General features: G+C 39.1%; 1 protein-coding gene across 1 annotated transcript; it reads right to left on the bottom strand.

Annotated features, from left to right (window-relative positions):
- Nucleotides 1-18888: 18888 nt before the first annotated feature.
- On the bottom strand, nucleotides 18889-21132 carry LOC114688446 (preferentially expressed antigen in melanoma-like protein 7). The gene is given in 3 exon segments (XM_028863046.1): nucleotides 18889-19486; nucleotides 19773-20363; nucleotides 20843-21132. Coding segments are annotated over 3 exon segments (1479 nt in total).
- Nucleotides 21133-21797: the final 665 nt, after the last annotated feature.

The raw sequence follows: 21797 nt of genomic DNA, 5'->3' as shown, positions 1-21797 counted from the left end.
TAAAGAGAATTTTTTCCCCACATTAAAAAATGAGAAACATTTTTACTATGGAAGGAATTGGCTCTCTGTTTGATAATACATTAGGCTATCTGAAAGCAGAACAATTAAATGAAAGGAAAATTAATATGGATGAGATGTACATAGCATCAATTATAAATATTATGTGTTTGATCATTTTTATTTTAGCATTAAAATGGTTAGTCAGTTTAAGTGCCAACCTAAAAGCTTTAGAAAAATCTGTTTAAATGAATCACAGAGAAATTCATATCCAGACCAAAGCATTTAAAGGTGGACATTTTTCAGGACTGACTTTAGAAAAACCTGTTAAAATGAATTATAGAGAGATTCAGACCAGGACAGAAGGTGAAGTTGAAATTATCTCAGGATTGAATTATATGGCTACAGAGATACAGCCTCAGGTTTCCAGACAGCTAATTTTAATCTAACCAATAATCTTAGAGGAACTGACAAATGCTCACAGTGTGAACAAGCTAACTGGACTCCAGTGTAAATGTTAGATTTAAGGAGATTTAAAGAAGGTATAGTATCATATGGCATGCATTCTTGATTTGTAAAGCAGATGTTAAACTCGTGGTCAACTTGTAATAAAATTATCCCTCAGGCCTAAAAAGAGTTAATTATAGGTGTCCTAGAGGCAAATTCACAGTTATAGTGGGGAGCATGGTTTAAAGAGGAGGCAAATCGATAGACTAATGATATAGAACTAGAGGTGTGGAAATTTCCCAGGATCAGCTTCTTGGAGAAGGCGATTATGCTGATCCACACAATCAATATTGATAGGATAACCAAACTTAATTCTATGCTGCATGGCAGACATGAATGTATGGAACTGAATTGAGGAGGTAGAAAAAAAATTGAATCATTTCTGAAAGTTATACCCGGCCCCAGAGATTTCTTCATGGATTTCTTACAAAGGCTGTCTCCTGCAGTAAATAGAGTGATACCAAATTCAGAAGCTAGACTGATAAGAATGGAATCTTTGGCTTTTGAGAATGCAAATGCACCATGCCAAAGAATAATCAGGCTATTGAAGGCAAGATCAGCACCCCGGGAGGACTGGATCAGGGACACAATTAGTATTGAGTCTCATGACCATGATGATATGTGGATAGGAGGGGTGATATCAAGAGCTTTGAGGAAGAATAAGAAGGTCAGATGTTTTAATTACAGTAAACAAGGTCATTTGAAAAGGGAGTCTAAACAGGGAATCAATAGAAACAATGTTTATTGGAGGAACAATGGCAGGAGAATGCCCCACCCTTCTGGATTTTGCCCAAGGTAAACATTGGGCTAACAAATGCAGATCAACAAGGGACAGACAAGGTAATCCTTTTTTTCTTCCATTGGAAAACTCCCTGAGGGGCCTCACACAGGCACCCACAGCAAATTCAGTTCAGGCCTTTCCTGCCATTGGACACTGAGCAAGAAACCATCTTCTGAGCAGAGCGAAGTTAAAGAAAAAAAAACCAAAATGCCTATTGGAATCAACCAGGCTGTTTGGGGTGATACAACAGTGGTAGCAGAGAGAACAGGAAATGAGGGAGAAACCAAAAAGCAAATGTTTTACAAACTTTTATAAATGAACAAAACCAAAATTAAAAATAGAATAAATGATATTCTCTTGGAAGGTCTGGTAGACAAAGGTGCAGATGTTACAATAACTGCACCAGAATTTTGGCCTTCAAATTGGCCCCTTCAAGAAGTAAATGTTCAGCTGTTAGGGATTGGAACATTATCTCAAGTGAAACAGAGTGCAAGATGGCTTCAATGTAGAGGGTCAGAAGGACAGAGGGGAAAAGCCATATGTGGTTAATATAGTTATGAATTTACGGGGCTGTGATCCATTACAACAATGGAATACTCAGATTAACATTCCTTCAACCCCAGAAACAAACCATGAACTAACACATGTTTCTGAAAGAAATAGTAGGAGATATTATAAAGAGCAGTCACTAGCCATCTAGATTGTACAAGAACAGGGCACAACAATTGCAGATCTTTCAAAGACACCAACAGCTCTACCTTTAAAACAATGAATAGAAAAGCCTGTAATGGTTCAGCAATGGCCTTTAACAGCAGAGAAACGGCAGGCTTTAGAAGAGCTGGTATAAGAACAGTTAAATGCTCATAATATTGGACATCCAACCAGACCTTGGAATTCTCCTGTATTTGTTATTAACAAGAAATCTGATAAATGGAGAATGGTAACAGATCTAAGATCAATTAACAAAGTAATTCAGCCAAGGAGCTGTCCACAGCTCCTTGTGAAAATCCTTTGCCTACTTTATTACCTAAAAGACGAAGCCTTATAGCTATCAATTTAAAATACGGTTTCTTTTCAATACCTTTACTAGAAAAAGACAGAGAAAGATTTGCCTTCACAGTGCCTACTTATAATAATTCTAAGCTGGTTAAGATTTATCAATGGAGGATTCTTGTGGTATGGTATTTCCCCCAAATATGGTGCATGCCAATAAACTTGTCTGGGGTCAGAGACAGAGCAGCCACAATATTAAACATAAAGGATAGGCAGTGGTAGCACATGCCCTTAATCCTATCATTCCAGAGGCAGAAATGCAGACAGGCATGGTGTCTCATCACACCATTAATCCCAGAAAGCAAGCCTTTAATCCCAGGGAGTGGTGGTAGAAAGCAGAAAGGTATATAAGGCGTGAGGATCAGAAACTAGAAGCATTTGGCCTGGTTAAGCATTTGGCTCATTAAGTTTTCAGGCTTTGGAGCACAGTTCAGCTGAGACCCAGTCTGGATGAGGATTCAGAGGCCTCCAGTCTGAGGCAACTAGACCAGCTTAGGATCCAGCGAGGTGAGGTAGCTATGGCTTGTTCTGTCTCTCTGATCTACCAGCATTGACCCCAATAACTGGCCTCAGGTTTGATTTTATTAATAAGACTCTTTAACATTCCTGCTACAGATTCTCTTACAGGAAATGTGAAATAGCCCAACTCTGTGCCAATATTTTGTATGACAGCCAATGGAAATAACGCGTAAACAATTTCCTAAAAGTATAATTTATCATTGCATGGATGATATTTTACTAACTGATTCAAATACAGATACTTTAGAAAGAAGGTTAGAAGAAAATGTTGCCTTGTTGGGGATTGCAAATTCCTCCTGAAAAGACACAAAGAGGAGACTCTATTAATTATTTAGGATATAAAATAGGTCTACCAAAAGTTTACCCCAAATGGTGCAAATTAGAAGAGATCAATTACAGACTCTTAATGACTTTCAAAGATTATTCGGAGACATTTCCCATCTATGAACTGTTGTTGGGGTACAACATGATGAACTCAGCAATTTGTTCAAAACCTGAGAAGGTGACAGGGACTTAAATAGTCCAAGAGAATTATCAGCTGAAGATGAGAAAGAATTGGCCTTTGTGGAATAGAAAGTACAGAAAGCATATGTGGATTGTGTGGATCCAAAGCTTGATTGCATTTTGGTTATTTTACCTTCTAGGCATTCTCACACAAAAATTTTAATGCAGAGGGAAGATATTAAGTTGGAACAGATATTTTTACCAAATAAACAGAGTAAAAAATTATAAACATATGTGGATAAGATCTCTGACTTGATTTCCAAATAATAACTGAGACTTTGTCAATTAGCTGGAATAGTCCCAGCAGAAATTGTAGTACCTTTAAGGATGACATTGACAAATTATGGGTAGAAAGTGAACCTTGGGAAAGTGTGTTTGATATATTGTGCACCCCAATAAACTTACCAGGTGGTCAGAAAACAGAACAGTCACTAAATTAAACACAGAGGTTAGACAGTGGTAGCATATGCCTTTGATCACATAATTCCAGAGACAGAGATCTCTGTGAATTCAAGGCCACACTGAAAACAGCCAGACATGGTGACACACACCTTTCATCCCAGCACTTGAGATCTCATGTCTTGCTTGGGAAAGACACATGCCTTCAATCAGAGGAAGAGATGGCGGGAAGCAGAAAGGTATATAAAACAATGAGGACAAGGAACTAGAGGCTTTTTAAGCTTTTAGGCTTTTAGCAGCAGTTCAGATGAGATCCATTAGGTGAGAACTCAGAGTCTTCCAGTTTTAGGAAATAAGATGAGCTGAGAAGTTGGCAAGACCTTTTAAGATTTGTGTTATAGCAAAGAGCTTGCAGTAAGTTTTTGGGAGAGATTAGCAGCAAACATCCCAAAAGTGATATAATTCAACTTATAAAGAGAGGTGATTGGATTCTGCCTCGCATTGTATGGGAAACACCCATATCTGGAGCCCATACATTTTATACAGATGCAAACAAACAAGGAAAGGCAGGTTACAAGTCAGAAAATTTAAGTAAAGTGGTTTAAAGTTCTTATAATTCAGTTCAGAAATTGGAATTGTATGCTATTCTGTTGATATTAATGGATTTTTCAGAACCTTTCAACATAGTTACTGACTCTCAGTATGCTGAAAGAGTGGTATTACATATTGACTACAGAATTTATCCATGATGAATCAGAATTACCTTCACTACTTATTCATTTACAATACATATTCAGATATAGGAAGCATCCCTTATGTATAGCTCATATGTGGTGGTATTGTGTTCCCCAAAATATTGTGTACCTTAATAAATTTATCTGGCGTCAGAGAACAGAAAAGCCACTAGTTAGGCAGTGATAGCACACGCCTTTAATACTAGCATTCCAGAGGCAGAAATCCATCTAAGATCTCTGTGAGTTCAAGGCCACATTGGAAACAGCCAGGCATGGTGACTCACGCCTTTAATCCCAGAAAGCAAGGCTTTAATCCTAGGGAGTGATGGTAGAAAGCAGGAAGGTATATAAGGCGTGAGGACCAGAAACTAGAAGCATTTGGCTGGTTAAGCATGTGGCTGGTTAAGCTTCAGGCTTTCAAGCAGCAGTTCAGCTGAGACCCATTCCGGATGAGGACTCAGAGGCCTCCAGTCTGAGGAGACAAGACCAGCTGAGGATCCGGTGAGGTAAGATAGCTGTGGCTTGTTCTGTTTCTCTGACCTTCCAGTATTCACCCTAATAACTGGCCTCGGGTTTGATTTTATCAATAAGAACTTTTAAGAATCCTTCTACACGCATATCCAATCCCATATGTGTCTGCCAGGCCCTCTAGCACAAGGTAATTTTGAGATTGATAAACTATTGATAGGGAATGTGCTTAAGGCCTCAGAATTTCATAAAAATCATCATGTCAAAAGTAAAGGTTTAAAAAAGGATTTTTCCATAACCTGGCAACAAGCCAAAGAAATTATAAGATAATGTCCTACTTGTTCTTTTTAACAATCAGACTCTGCTACCAGCAGGATGTAACCCAAAGGGTACTCAGAGGAATGAAATCTGGAAGATGGATGTGTTTCAGTTGCAGAATTTGTAAAACTGAAATATGTAAACCACAATATTGATACTTACTCAGGATTTCTGAAAAGGCTGATTTGGTAATCACATATTTGCTAGAACTTATGGCCATCATGGGTATACCTGCACAAATTAAAACTGACAATGCTCCAGAACACCTCTCTGGTAAATTGAAACAATTTTTTGCTTATTACAATATAAAGCATATTATAGGTATACCACATAATCCTACAGGCCAAGAAGTCATAGGAAGATCAAACCTAACTCAAAATGATATGCTAAATAAACAGAAAGGGGTAACAAACCCCCCCAGAAATAGATTACATAATGCTCTATTAACTTTAATTTTTGTCAAAGCTAATGAGAAAGACACAACAGCTGTGGAGAGACATAGAGAGATAATAGAAAAAAACTACAGAATTAAATCAGCCCATATACTTTAAGGATGTGCTGACCTCAGAATGGAAACCAGGATATGTGTTACGTTGGGGATGAAGTTTTGCCTTCGTTTCTACTGGAGAAGAAGAGCTATGGATACTATCAAAATTGATAGAGGTTTGATTTTAACAAGAGAGACCTCTTAATGAGAAGAGGTGATAGTTTATCAATCAACATGACCATCCAATTTAAACTAACTTATACCACTAACAAATGCTTATCATTCAACCAGGTATAACTTGCCAAAAGGAAACCTCCCCAAAGTTAGGCTTGGGGAAAAGTTTTTGTTTCTGTCCTTCAGGAGAATGGAAGCTAAGGAATCTGAAGAACACTTGACAAATGAGACATCTGAAAAAAAGGACAAATCATCCTGAAAAAAAAAATGTCTCAAGAATAAAAAAGTAAATTGGCCTATTGGTATATCACATATATAATTTTGTAAGTCTTCATAAATGTTTGTTTCTGCTCCTTCTCTACAGATACTTAACACAAATGATCTTTATGTAGTCTGAGTTCAATTAAAAATTAAAGCTGGCTTTGGAGTTAGAGAATGGCTCTCTCCTTCTCTAAACCCAAGCAGTTTTGTTAAAAGGAAAATGCAAAATCTCTCTATCATGTCAGAAGATCCATCTGATATGGGACAGAAGTAAACCAAAATTAAAGGTCGATTTTATTGTCACTAATTTCTCAATTCTTTGGTTCTATTTTGATTCTTTAAACTTTCCTTAAGGTATGAATATATCAAAATTTATAATATATATATTAAACTTTTGTGATGGTATTATTGGTCATATAGAGTACTAACTAATTCTAGAAAAAAATGGCTTCATTTAGCTGCCTATATTTTTTGTGTTGGAGTCTCTATCAGGTTTCTGCAGGAATCATGACCAGGCCTACCAGTGAATTTGAAGTCTCCAGAAAGATGATAGGGCCCACAATGAAGATTCCGTGTAGACAATGGTAATACCACTAAGCTGACAAATATCACCCAAAGATCAGTTTTGGACTACAAACTGCTCAGGACAATTTCAAGATGGCTAGCTGAGATGATGCCATCTGATAGATTATTGGTGCAAGGACTTGAGATAAGCCTGAACTTTTTTTTAAAGATGGGTCTCTGTGTAGATTTCAAGCCTGTCCTGGAACTCACTCTATAGGCCAGGCTGGCCTTGAACTCACAGAGATCCACCTACCTCTGCCTCCCAAGTGCTGCAATTAAAGGCGTGCACCACCACCACACAGCAAGCCCTGAACTTTTGCGTTATGCAGACCCTGGACAACAAATGATACAGCTACCTCTTCCAGGAATTGACTATTAACCCATATTTTTTCTTTATAGGATTCCCTAAAGATGCCTTTGCCCACAAACAGCAGGAAGCAATTTTAAGAACACAAGGCCCATATTCCCAAGAGGTAGGGTGGGTAGATTTTGGTCTTTCAATGGGTTTTGGATAATTTTCATTGTTTAGGATGATGGTTACAAGTTATTTTTGAAAATTGTCAGGAAAGAGGCTAAACAAAGGAGATTAGTTTTAAGGTTCTTGTTTGATAAGAGGTAGATAATTAAATCAACTCTGAAAGAAAAAAGGTATAGAAATGATAGAGTAAAAGGCAGAGTATGGAATCTACTCTGAAAGAAAAAAGAGAGGATATAGATATGATATAGATTAAAAGGTAGATTATTGAACTACTTTTAAAAGACAACTGCTAGTTTTAAATATTTTACATCGGATTGGATTTTTATATATTGTATACAAGTTATATATATTAATACAAATTTGAGATTGATTTTGTTAGAAAATGCTGTATATATATTGCTAATCTTCTTCAGGACATTGTACCCATACAGTCCATTTAGCAATGTAATATAATTTGCTAGTCCTTGAAAGTTATTGTTACCAACTAATTAGGATATAAAGAAATGAAAGTTAGTAGTTAGACATTACAATCAGCCTTGTAGTCATATTAGGTATGTTTTTAAGGTCAAGCAGAGATATATTTTAGATAGACAGGTCATCTTCAAACCCTTCAGAGATCAATAGAATATGACATTTAAGATGATTTAATAACATAATTTTTTTCCTTTTTTTATGACTATGACTCATGTCTGCTCTTGGCAGCACCAATCTATTATAGAGAAGATATGGGCATTGAAGAAATTCCATATGGAGTTAACTTTCATTGTGGCAAATATTATCCACTAGGCAAGAAATGCCCCTACATCAACTGCTTTGACAGTATGCTATCCAAATGGACAAGCAGGACAAAAAACAAAGGACTACTGATCCTTGCCATGTCAAGTGTGGTTGCAGCTTTGGCAACAGGTGTCCTCTGAGGCCAGGACAATATGGCACCATCACTGAAGGGGCTTTGCAATCTGAAATAGATAATGTCTCTTTCCTTCGAAGGCAGCTGAATAGGCAGTGGTCTGATGGGTTCCTGGTGTGCAGTGAACAGTAGCTGGAACAGCTATTCTTGGATGAGCAACTTGGCTGATGGAGTCTGACCTCTCAGTGGTAGGCTGGCATTTAAGAAAGAAGATGAAGCTACCCATAGGATGAAAAGAAGGGGAAGTCAAACTCCAAAAACACCAGCTATTTCCAGAATTTAAAATCCTGAATTATAACACGACACTGGTGGAATTCAAGTCTATCTGGTACATGGAATACTCACACTGAATGTGGGATTGAGTTGTAGGTCTTGTGTACATCCTGCTTCATAAATGAGTCTCTCAGATATACTAAGCCAGTAGGCCAAAGATGATGCCACAATGTCGCAGGGAAACCTCGGGTGACAGTCTAGGAAGCTGGCTGTTTCTGTCATACCCCACACTCCATGGAATTTGCTTTTTTGCACTTCCTGTTTTATGAGGTAATATTATTTCCTTCTCAGTCTCTGAGGAAGTTGAAGATGAGATGGTTATAGTTATAGATGTCCTTGTTAAGAAATTCAGAAAAGGAACTTACTAAGAGGTATTAAGTGTGGAAGTTTGAAAGGCATCATAAGATAGTTTGCTGTTGGTAATACAAGAGTGGATAGAAAGTGAATTAGGTACATATTGGACTCACCAAAATATGATAGATAATGGAATATTTTCTTGGAATTTGTCAAATGAAAATGAACTAGACACCATTAATGTTATTGCTTGTATATATTGTATATAGTTATCGTACTTATTGTATATAGTTTTTCTTATATTAGTCATAACTTTTTTATTTTTATTAGACAAAAGGGGGAAATGTAGTGATATTTTATTTGTGCTTTAATAAATAAAGCTTGCCTGGAGATCAGAGGAAAATGCAAGCCATTATAAGTAAACTAAGAAGTCAGGCAATAGTAGCACATGCCTTTATTCCTATCACTTGGCAGGCAGGGATCTGTCTGGATCTCTGTGATTTCAGGGCACACTGAAAACAGAGCCAGGTGTGTCGGCTGTCTCCTTCTCCAAACCCAAGCACATTGCTGAAAGAAAAAAAATAGGAGATTCTGTCTCATATCAGAAGAGGCACCTGGTGGGGACAAAGGGAAAAAAAATCTAGGGATCATTGTTTTTGAGATTCTATTTCTCTTCATGCTTAGTCTTGATGCCTCAGAATCCTTCCTCACATGTCATGTCTACTTCAGATTCAAACTTTCCATTTTGATATTAATAATGTTCAAGTTTTCCACAGTGAAAAATAAATCTTTCCAATCCACGAAGTCTCCAAAAGGAAGATGGGGCCCCCAACAACGATTCTACCAGTTCCATAATAACGCCATTGAACCAAAAAGAACACCACTCAATGATCAGCTTTGTAAGGCAGACTCTTAGGACAGTTCCAAGATGAGATGGTCCATCATATTACGTTTGTAGCCAGAACGTCAGATAAACTTTGCTCACTACTCTGTGACTGGCTACAATACTTATGGCTGTCCCCCTTGAGACTTAATCATTTAGCTTTCTTACAGGAGCCCACAGAGATAGTGTCATCCACTAGACAGCAGGAAGCAATTTTAAGAAAATGTCATTCCTTCTCCCAAAAGGTTTTATTTTCTCAGTGTTATGCATAAATGTAATAGATGGGGGGAAGTGAGAAACAATAATATTTAGACTCAAGATTCTCTTTTGGAAAAGAAAAAAGAAGAATAGATAGGATGGGATGTTAAGGTAGTTATTATATCTACTGGTAAACTATTAGCAACCTATCAGCCTAAGATAATTAGCAATGATATGGATTCTTGTATATTGATACAAATATAAACTATTTTTCTATTCCTATTAAAGACAACTTTCATATTGATACAAATTCAAAACAATACAACTACATAGCTTTGGGTTTTTTGTTAAAAAAAGTTTGTTTTTTTAAATTTTAGTGTCTTCATTTTTCAAAACAAGTTCCTTTTTTTAAGGTTTAGCATACATTCTCTTTTATTATGAGGAAGTGAGTCCTAAAGTCGAGTACTTAAGAATGAACCTGAGCACTCCAATTGTTATCAGGCGAAGTCACCAAGCCTGACAACTTGAGTTGAGTCCCCAGAACCTACACAGTGAAAGGAGAGAGCTGTCCCTGATCTTCACCTGCCTGCCTTGGCATGCACACACACACACACACACGCACACACACACACAAATGTAACAGATTTTTTCAAACTGAATATTTTAAACAAATATTTGCTTGTGCTTACTATGTGTCAAGCACTATTGAGAATGGAGTAGTAAATAAAACAGATAGAGCTGCCCTCACCCAGCTAATGTCCTAGGTTCATTGACATCAGCTTTTAGCTCCAACAGGACCCTTGTCATAGAAATATAAACCTTCAACCTCACTAAATATAATGCATACATAAGATACCATGGCTTTGATGGTTAATCTTCATTGTCAATGCGGCTAAGTTTAGAATCACCTCTGGATGTTCAGGGCCCTGCCAGAGAAGTTGAACAGAGCAGGGAGGCCACCCCATGACTTGGTGTCCTGAAGTGAAGAAAAAGAAATGAGAAAGCCAGCTGAGTGCTTGCATCATTTCTCTCTGAGCTCTGACCAGCCATGTGACCCCCTGTCCTGTCACCAGCCTTTCCTGCTGTGAAGGGTTGGTTGCATTTTCTCAAACCATGAACGAGATGAATCCTTCCCTCCTTAAGTGGCTTTTATGTGAAATGTCAGGACAACTTCTTAGCCTATGTAGGTAGGATGACCTTGAATGTCTGTTCCTGTTTCTACCGACAGAATGGTGGGATAACAAGGGAGTACCATGTGCCCCGTTTAATGGACTTCACAGGTCCAGTTGAGGGTTTTGTGTATAGTAGGAAAGCATTGTCAAGTGAGGTACGTCCCAGGGAGCTAGGGACCCAGGAATGCTATGGGAAGGCTATATAGTGGCATGTTCTCTGAAAAAGAAAGAAAGGAAGGAAGGAAGGAAGGAAGAAAGAAAGAAAGAAAGAAAGAAAACAAAACAATATGTATGAAACATAAAACTTCAAAAATAACAGTTAAAGAAAATTATGGTTATGTGAAATACACACCTGCTCACTTCTGACTCTATATCTACTTTATATGTCAAAGCCCTTTATAACATCTAATTTTTCCGTGGTGCTGGAGATCAAACCAAGGAGCAAAATGCAAGCTGTGCATGCGCCCAACAATGGTTGAACCCCACACCTCAAACTTCATGTACTTTTTACACCCTGTAAAGCTGAAGATTGAGCCCAGGGCCTCATAGGCATTGGGCAAGCACCCTGCCATTGAGTATATCTCCATTTTAACTAAAAAGTTACTTTTTATTTTTTTAACTTGTAAAATTTGTTTTTTTTTTTATTTAGGTATATGCACAAGCACACATTTCATGTGTTTAATAATGCACATGAATGCAGGTATCCACACAGATTACTTCACCAGGGGCTGGAGCTCCAGGCATTAGAGAGCCACCTGATATGGGTACAGGAAACTGAACTTGAGCACTTTGAAAGAGCCCCAAGCCTGTGTGTGCTTTTGAGCCATCTCTCTGGCTCCAGGGTCTTTGGATAGAGAGTCTCACTCTGTATCCCAGGCTGGCCTGGATATTTAGTCCACTGTAGTAGGTAGCCATTCCAGCTTTGATCTGGAACTTCCAACCCCCATTGAGACTTAAGACTTCGGCAACTGTCACACCTACAAGGCGCCCAAGGGAGGTGCCTGGAGACCCGAGATCTGGATGGGCCAGCACGCTCTTAGTTCAGGGACCCTGAATGGTAGAGATGGACCGAACAGATCTCCAGAGAACACTGCTGGATTTTGATACACTTTCCCCAGACCCCAAAACCTACCTATCCCTTAATTTGTAAGTTACACCATTAAATAAATATCCTTTTAACTACGTGGAGTAGCCTTAATAATTTCACCAATATCTGGAACACAACATGGGGCACGAACCCATGACCCTGCGATTAAGAGTCTCATGCCCTACTGAGTGGGCTAGCTGATGAGCTGTATCAGATAAAGAATTAAGAAAAGTATTAACTGAGTCCTTGGCGTTTGACAATGCTAATGCAGAATGCAGAAGAATACTTACACCATTAAAGATCAGATCATCTCCTCTGGAAGAAGGGATTCAATATACTAATGGTGTTCCATCTCTTTACTACAGTAATGAGGCTTGGATAGGAGAGACAAATCCCAGAGGTGAAAGAAGGCACCGTAGTACCAAATGTTTTAAATGTGGTACACCAGGTCATATAAGTAAAAACTGTACATGGAGTACTCCTAGAAGTAATACTCCTTCTAGGAATAGCCTAAACAGGATACCCCAACCACCTCCTAGATTATGTAGAAGATGTGGCAAAGGCTGACACTGGACCAGTGAGTGCAGATCAAAAATAGATATATAAAGCAACCCTTTACTGGTGAGAAACGCCTCAGGGGGCTTTTTGCAGGCCCCCAAATCAAATGTATTATGAACATTCCCAGCCACTGTGGAAGAAATTCCTCTCCAGGACAACTGAATAAACCAATGCTTAATGTAAAAACTGATACTGCAATTTGGATGATAAAACAGCTTTGATAGATGGATAACAGTTTACAAAGAACACTATAAAACAAATATTTTGGCAGACTTCCATAAATGAACAAAGACCAAAGCTTAGAATTCGAATTAATGGCCTGGTTCTGGAGGGCCTGGTAGACACAGGTGCAGATGTGACTGTAAATTACACAAAAATCATGGCATCCGAATTGGCCTCTTCAAGAGGTAGATGTCCAACTTTTAGGAATTGGCACCTTATCTCAGATAAAACAGAGTTTGAGATGGGTTGAATGCATAGGGCCAGAAGGACAGAGAGGAAGGTTGAAGCAATATGTAGCAAATGTAGCAGTAATTCTTTGGGGCCGAGTTCTGTTACAACAGTGGAATACCCAGATTAAAATTCCTACACTTTCAGAAAAGGAATACAGACCAATGCATGTTTCTAGGGATAATATCATGACATGCTATAAAAATCAGTCACCAACCATTCAGGCTGTTCACAAACAGAGCACAACTGATATTCAACTCTCAGAAGTACCAACTGCCTTACCTTCAAAATGGCTAACTAATAAACTTGTCTGGGTTGGACAATGGCCTTTGACAAAGGAGAAGCTACAAGCTTTAGAACAGCTGGTTCAAGAGCAGTTAAATGCTCAACACATTGAAGAATCTACCAGCCCTTGGAATTCTCCTCTATTTGTTATCAAAAAAAGTCTGGTAATTGGAGAATGCTGACAGATCTGAGAGCTATTAATAAAATAATTCAGCCTATGGGCTCCCTACAGACTGGGATGCCCTTGCCCTCTCTGCTACCCAAAGAATGGCCTATAATAGTTATTGACTTAAAAGACGGTTTCTTTACCATACCCTTACAAGAAAATGATAGAGAAAAATTTGCCTTCACAGTACCTAATTATAATAATTCTCAGCCAGTCAAGAGATATCAATGGAAGGTCCTCCCACAGGGAATGTTAAACAGCTCTACTTTGTGCCAATACTTTGTACAAAAACCATTGGAGATAATTCATGTAATGTTTCCACAATCCATAATTTATCACTATATGGATGATATCCTATTAGCTGATCCAAAGTTAGATACATTAGAAAGCATGTTTGAAGAAGTAAAAAAAATTTCGCCTCGCTGGGGAATGCAAATTCATCCTGAAAAATACAAAGAGGAGATTCTATTAATTACTTAGGATATAAGATAGAGCTACAAAAAATTAGACCCCAAAAGGTACAACTAAGGAGAGATCGATTGAAGACTCTTAATGATTTTCAAAAGTTATTAGGATGCATTTCCAACTTACTGGGTATCATGGGAATATGCAAAGATGGACTACAAAATTTGGCTAATACTCTAGAAGGGACAAAGAATTAAATAGTCCAAGAGAATTATCAGCCGAAGCTGAGAAGGAATTGGCTCTAGTAGAAAAGGCAATTTGAGAAGCACACGTGGATCGTGTGGATCCAGAACTTAAATGCATTCTTGTCATATTCCACTCCAGACATCCCCCAACAGGTATTTTGATGCAGAGGGAAGATATTATATTGGAATGCATATTCCTACCATGTAAACCAAATAAGAAATTAAAGGCTTATATAGAAAAGATCTCTGATTTTATTCCAAAGGGTAAATTAAGACTTTGCCAGTTGACAGGAATGGACCCAGCAGAAATTGTAGTACCTTTAACTAATGAGGAAATTTCATCACTATGGAAAGATAATGAATACTGGCAGAGAGGCTGCAGTAACTTTTTGGGAGAGATTAACAACCACTATCCCAAAAGTAAGAGACTAGAATTCATAAAGAAGACTGAATGGGTCCTTCCTCACATTGTATGACAAAAGCCAATTTTTGGAGTCCTCACATTCTATACTGATGCAAACAAACCAGGGAAAGCTGGATTAAATCAGTAGACTTAAGTAAAGTGGTAAAAATTCCACACAGCTCTGTACAAAAGGCAGAACTGTATGCCGTTCTTATGGTATTGATGGACTTCACAGAAACCCTCAATATAGTCACTGACTCTCAATATGCAGAGAGAGTTGTTTTACATATTGAAACTGTTGAATTTATTCATGATAATACAGAATTAACTTCATTATTCATACAATTTCAGGAAATCATCAAAAAAAGGGAACAACCTATATATATAACACATATCAGATCCCATACAGGTCTGCCAGGACCTCTAGCACAAGGTAATGATGAGATTGATCAGTTACTAATAGGTAATGTGCTAGAAGCCTCAGAATGTCATAAGAAATACCATATAAATAGCAAAGGTTTGAAGAAGGATTTCTCCATCACTTGGCAACAGGCTAAAGGATATTGTGAAAAAATGTCCTACTTGTTCCATCTATAACCAAACTCCATTACCTACAGGGAGCAATCCAAAAGGTATACAAAGAAATGAAATTTGGCAGATGGATGTGTTTCATTTTGCAGGATTTGGAAGATTAAAGTATGTACATCATACCATTGACACCTATTCAGGATTTCAATGGGCAACCCCTATGAGTTCTGAAAAGGCTGATTCTGTGGTTACTCACCTATTAGAAGCTATGGCCATCATGAGAATACCTGTACAAATTAAGACAGACAATGCCCCAGCATATGTCTCCAATAAAATGAGACAATTCTTTGCTTATTACAATATAAAGCATGTTACAGGTATACCACACAATCCCACAGGCTAAGCAGTCATAGAATGTTCCAATTGAACTTTAAAGGATATGCTAAATAAACAACAACTGGTAACAATAACTCCTAGAAATAGACTGCATAGTGCTTTATTAACCTTGAATTTTCTCAATGCTGATGAGAAAGGAACAACAGCTGTGGAGAGACATTGAACTACAGACAAAACTCCTGAGATAAACCAACCGGTTTATTTCAAGGTTGTGCTGACCTCAGAATGGAAACCTGGATATGTTCTACGTTGGGGAAGGGGTTTTGCCTTTGTTTCTGCAGGAGAAGAAAAGATATGGATACCAAAAAAATTAATAAGAATTCGATTCCAACAAGAAAAACCCCTTGATGAGGAGAAGTAAAAGCTCATCCACCAATGTGTCATATCTACAAGTTGTAAGAAAAATTTAATAATCAAAGTTTCAGGTGGGGTTCTGTTTTTGTCTTTCCAGGATAATGGAAATACCCATCTTCCAAAAATCATAAGGCCTTGGATATCCGGATGATTAGAGCAGAAAGAAAGAATCTATTGGTACCAATCTACACATGGTAAAATCTCGCTGTCTAACATCTATCTCTCTATCAATCTAGAAAAGTTGTGGTTCCAATTCAATTATAAGCCAAGCTGGCTTTGGAGATGGAATTGGCTCACTCCTTCTCTAAACCCAAGCATATTGCTAAAAGAAAATTTTGAGAGATTCTTCAGTCCCATATCAGAAGAGCCCTCTGGTGTGGGCCAGAAGGAAACCAATAAAAATGGACCATTGTCTTCTATATTTTAATTCTCTCCATGGTTACTCTTGATTTCTGAGAATCCTTTCTTACATGCTATGTCCTCTTTAAATCCAAACCTCCCATTTTTGATAACAAATAAGTTTTTCCAATAGCAATCTCAGAAGTCTCCAGAAGGAAAATGGGGCCCCAACAACAGCAACTCTACCCAATCCAGAATGATGCCACGGTAATCATCATCATACTACACTTCTTGCCAGAATTTCAGACAATCTTACCCATTACTCTAAGACTTGCTGCAGAACCTACAGTAGTCTAACTGAGATTTAACTATCTGAGCTTTCTCACAGTACCCAACAGAGATAACTTCACCCCCTAAACAGCAGGAAGCAATTCTAAGAAAATGATGACCCTGCTCCCTTAGGTTTCATAATTCTCAGGGTTAGGGATGATGGTTATTGGGTTGGGGGTGGAAGAAAATATTAGACTCAGTATTCTAAAAAAAAAAAGGGAAAAGAAGAAAAGGAATGGATAGGTACAAGATATTATGGTAGATTATTGTATATACTAATAAACAAATTTAGTAAAATAGCAACCTTAGATAATTTGCACTGTAATTTGTACTGTTATGGTTTCTTATATGTTGATACAAATGTAAACTATTTTTATATTCCTGTTTAACATAATTTGTATATTGATACAAATACAGAACTATATTTGTTATAATGTACATATATGTCTACTCTTATTTAAAATATTTTTATATTGATACAAATGTAAATTTATATCTGTCATACTTTATGTATGTTCTATTTCTGTTTTGGATATTCGGTATATTGATATATATTTAAGATTATTGTCATATTGCATATCGCACTATATATTCCTACCTCTGTTATAAATATTTTGTGTATTGTCACAATTTTGAAGTCATCGTTCTTTACCATACATTTGCTTATAGACTGTTTACCTTGTTTACATGAAGCCTTAGTCCTTAGGTTATTTCAGTAGATAAGACTTAGAGATTTATAGTCACCTATGCCTGTCATCTCTATAGTTACATTAGTTAGATTATCCAGATTTACAGATACATAGTTCAGATGGACAGGTAATCTTCAAACACTTCATAGACCTAGAGAATATGGCATTGAAATAACTTAGAATTCTGTTGACGTGAGACACAATTGCTCCTGGCTGCACCAATTTGATCCCGAGAGAATGTTGTTCTTCTAAGACATTTCCATTTGGAAGTTTGTCTACTTGGCACAAAATGGCCTACTGAGCAAAGAACTGCCCTTGCCTCGACAGCTGACAGTATGAATGCAATGCTGTCCTTTCTGGACAAGCGGGACCAAGGAAAGCGACCACTGTACTCTGCCAAGACAGGGTTAGATGGTCTTTCAGAATTCCTGCTTCGGGAAAATGGTCTGAGAAATACTCTAGGCCTGTAGCCAATTTGAATGCACCAACAGTGCTGAGAAACATTAGGTGACTGTCCAGGCTGCCAGCTGTCTTGGTCTACTCTTGCAAGATTCCAAAAGTTGCTTGCATCCATCTACCATTTCTCAGGTACCATTATGTTCCTTCTCAGGTCTTTGATGGGACTGAAGAGTAGCAGTTATAGTTACAACTTGGTATATATAATATCTTACATAGAACATATTAAGTATTAGATACAGGTTCTTTAGCATAGGACACCTTTTGGAATGATCTTTGTAACATGCCATTTACCTATGCTCTATACTTCTCTGAATTTTAGTATGTGTTTCTTGCTTGATATTGTTTGCATTGGTTGTAGTTCCATTTTATCTAGGTCATTATCCCTCATTAATCCTGGATAACATTTGATAACCATTTCTTTGTATATAGTCTTCTATTAGGTTAGAACCTTCTTATTTAGACAAAAAGGGTGAGATGCAGTGGTAGCCATTCCAGCTTTAATCTGGCAGTTCCAACCCCCATCGAGACTTCAGCTACTGTCACGCCTAAAAGGCAGGGCCAAGGGAGGAGCATGGAGACCCGAGATCTGGATGGGCCAGCGTGCTCTTGGTTCAGGGACCCTGAATGGTGGAGGTGGAACAAACAGAGCTCCAGAGAACATGGCTACATTTCAATACACATTCCCCACACTCAGTGACCTACCTATCCCTTAATTTGTAAGTTATGCCATTAAATAAATATCCTTTTAACTACGTGGAGTAGCCTTAATAATTTCACCAATAGCCCACCCTAGAGGAGGACTGTATTTACCTGTCCCAATATGGAATGTTGTGATTATAGACATGTATCTGTTCACTTTTATATTTATGTCCAGAGTTCTTACAATTGGTGTATGGGAGCCAGAAAAACAATAATGGCATTTAAACAAAAAGATACTCATCACTATATGTGTTTAGTAAAGATATCAATGAAGAAGAAAACTGAGAGTGAATTATTTTATTGCAGCCTTATGCTGAAAAAGGAGAATGTAATGGGTAGGCGTTGGGACTTTTGAAAAACACAATTAATGAAGAGATCACAACAGAAGACTTCAAAAACAGATCCAGGAGATGCTTGAAGCCAGTTGAGAGTCTTTCCAGACCCTGAAGCTAGCAGGGAGGCTGATGACTGAGGAAGACCCCAGAGGAAGAGCACTCACATGCAGAAGTCATGTTCCCTGTTTACTGCCAGCAAGAACAAAGCTCCAGGTGAAAGACACAGCATTCCTCATTTTCAGAGCACTCCTCAGAGTCACAGTTCTCATCACATACATGGCAGGCATTTGTGGAGAAGAAGATGCTACAGGGCTCCCTTACGGCTCTGAGTATATCCATGAGCTCATGACAAAGTTGGGCATATCTGTCTTCCTCGACGTAACCGGAAACATTATAGCATTGCAGAGGGGCAGGGTAGTGCTCCACAGTCATCTTGGTCAAGTTGGCTGTGTGACACAAAAGGTCCTTTAGGACAGGCATGGAGAAGTCATTGTATGAAAAGTTAACCTCGGTGAGCTGGGAGCACTTTCTGAGGGCAGGGATGAGGTCAGTGGGCTGAGAGTCATCCATATTACAACGCTGAAAGTCCAGAGACTCCAGAGTATCTGCTACATTCTCTAGCAGCACTCCAAGAGGCTTGAGACATGAAGTCACAAACTCGGATCCTCTCAAGTCCAGATGATTTAGCTGACGAAAGCTTTGGCTCAAGGGGAAATATTTCAAGTCCAACCTTGACATCTCACAGTTTTTGATGGAGAGAGTCTCCAAGTTGGTTGTCAGGGACCTAGAGATAGACAAAGCAGTTAGTTCAGAAAAAAAGTATTTGGAGTGGTGTATACTGGGGTTTATAAAGAGGAAGACGGGGCACATCATGTCTCAAGGTCAGTTTGACTATATGAACAATTAGAGTACCAGGGTGCTGATGCTTGGAGTCTACTAAGTCAAGTCACATCCACAACTCTCACCATAATTGTTCCCAGTCACTGGCAGGCCCCATGCACATGCGAATCCTTAGAGTAAACTGGAAAGGTTTGCTCTGGTAGCTGATCCACCTCCCTATCCTTGCTTACCTGAGTATTTGTTTCATGTGGTCTTTGAGAAAGAAGATGTCACCAATGGAGAGATGCTGCAGACAGTGGAGTTTGGAGAACTGAGGAAAGGCCTTGGTGATATGCTTCTCAATGTCTGCTGTCCTGTAGACAAGCCTGAAAGTGTTCTGGCCCTTGTTTTTCAGGGAGAGTTTGCAAAGACTTCTCATCTTTCCAAGGCAGGAAGCAAATTATGCCATTTTGGACACATTCCAGGCCAGGTTCAATTCCAGGTCCTCAATGTGTCCTGGGTGAAAAACATTCAAGATCTCTTTCACAGTGCACATAGGCACAGTCCAAATCTTCATGTTCATACAGTGCAGCTTTAGAAAGTCTTTTCTCTGCTGGACCCACTGCAAGAAGCATGCTTGCTCTTCATTCAGATGTAGCCTGAGGTAGAGGTCAGTTACCACCTTCAGATGCCACCGCCTCAGTGCATATCTGGGAAGGTCCTTCACTACAGGCCTCTCATCCACAGTCTCTGCTGAACAGACCCCATCCTCTCTTCCAGTCCATATGTTCAAGAACTCATGGTGAACATTCCTCAGGTCAAGCACCTGAAGTTTCTCACTCCTGTGGGTAAAACGTGTAAAGTGTCAGCAGACATGACAAGCCCCAACACCCAACAAATTTCCACTACACCAGCAAGTTTCCACTACACATCTCTAATGTCAGCTCTTCCCTCCTGCCAAGGTCTCTTCAGCACCAAGTGTCCAACATAGGAACTCATGTGTGTCATGGAAATCTCCCGTGAGCTGCATGTGTACAGCTGATCACTTTCCTTCCGTTAAGTTACTCTCCATTTCTACCTAGTCCCACGTTAGTGGTTGTTGGAAAGCCAGAGATAGGCTCCTTCCTTTCTGGCTACATCTACTCTGTCCTCTAATCCATACTCAACCGTCCTTACTACAGGAAACAATAGGTTTCAAGGCCCCTGCATTCCAGCACCATGACCCCATCAGAAGCCTCTGACCCACCTACAAAGCCATTCTCCCTGACCCACGGTCTCTTCCACGGGCCCCTTGTGTCTACAGTACTTGGTTGTTGCTTACCCAGAGTGAAACTCTCTTTTCAGATGCGTGTCTACTCCATCTAGCACAGCCTGGAAGGTTTCCAAGTTGGGAGTCTTCATCAACATCCCCACATGGAGGCAGGGGAAAGGCCAGGCTACCACCATTGCCTTCACAATCCTAGTGTGTCTGCCATTGAAGGCATCCTTGAACAGTGCTGGGAAGAGCATCCAGGGCAGTTTCTCCAGAGCAGAGATGGCCAAGGCCTCATTTCTCAGCAGCGCCTGCCTGGCCAGCTCCTCCAGTGTGGGTGGGGTTTGACCATTCTTCATGAATGGTCTTCAGTCAGAAGGTTCCTGGGGAAGCATTCAGGTGAGCATATACCCTGTCTCGAAATAACAAAACAAAACCAAACAAAACAAAAATCTTCGACTCAAGCATTGTTTTGGCTGAATCCCCAGACCCCCAGACAAGGCCACCACAGAGCCGATATCTGATGCAAAACACATCGGAGTTTATTGATAACAAGCAAGCTTGAGCTTGGTCTGTGTTGGATATCTGATAAAACGGGTGGTGGAGGATGGCCCTGAGCTCTCAGGGTGAGCAGCTTTTAAAGAAAACTTAAACAAGGGTGGTACAAGCCTTGGTGTCCTATGATTGAGTGAGGGTGTATAAGCTTTGAATTTAGTGCTTGGGGGTTACAGTTTTCATTTTGGGGGGAGGGCTGGCAAGTCCCAGGCTCTGTCCTTGAGTTGCCATGGGGGCTGGCTGGCCTCACATGTTCACATTGACTCATGCACATAGCTCTCAGCTGGTGAGGGATCCCAGAGAGTAATCAACTGGCTGAACCTTCAGAAGTCAAAGTATGTGCACAAAGGGAGCTACTGCAAGGACTCTATCTTTTTTTGTGTGGGTGTTTGTTTGTTTATTTTTTGAGACAGGGTTTCTATGTGTAGCTTTGCCCCTTTCCTGGAACTCCCTTTAGAGACCAGGCTGT

Source organism: Peromyscus leucopus, chromosome 10 (assembly GCF_004664715.2).
Source record: "Peromyscus leucopus breed LL Stock chromosome 10, UCI_PerLeu_2.1, whole genome shotgun sequence".
In the NCBI taxonomy this organism is placed as follows: domain Eukaryota; kingdom Metazoa; phylum Chordata; class Mammalia; order Rodentia; family Cricetidae; genus Peromyscus; species Peromyscus leucopus.
Note: the sequence above shows the minus strand (reverse complement) of the source record. Positions and strands in the feature narration are given on the sequence as shown.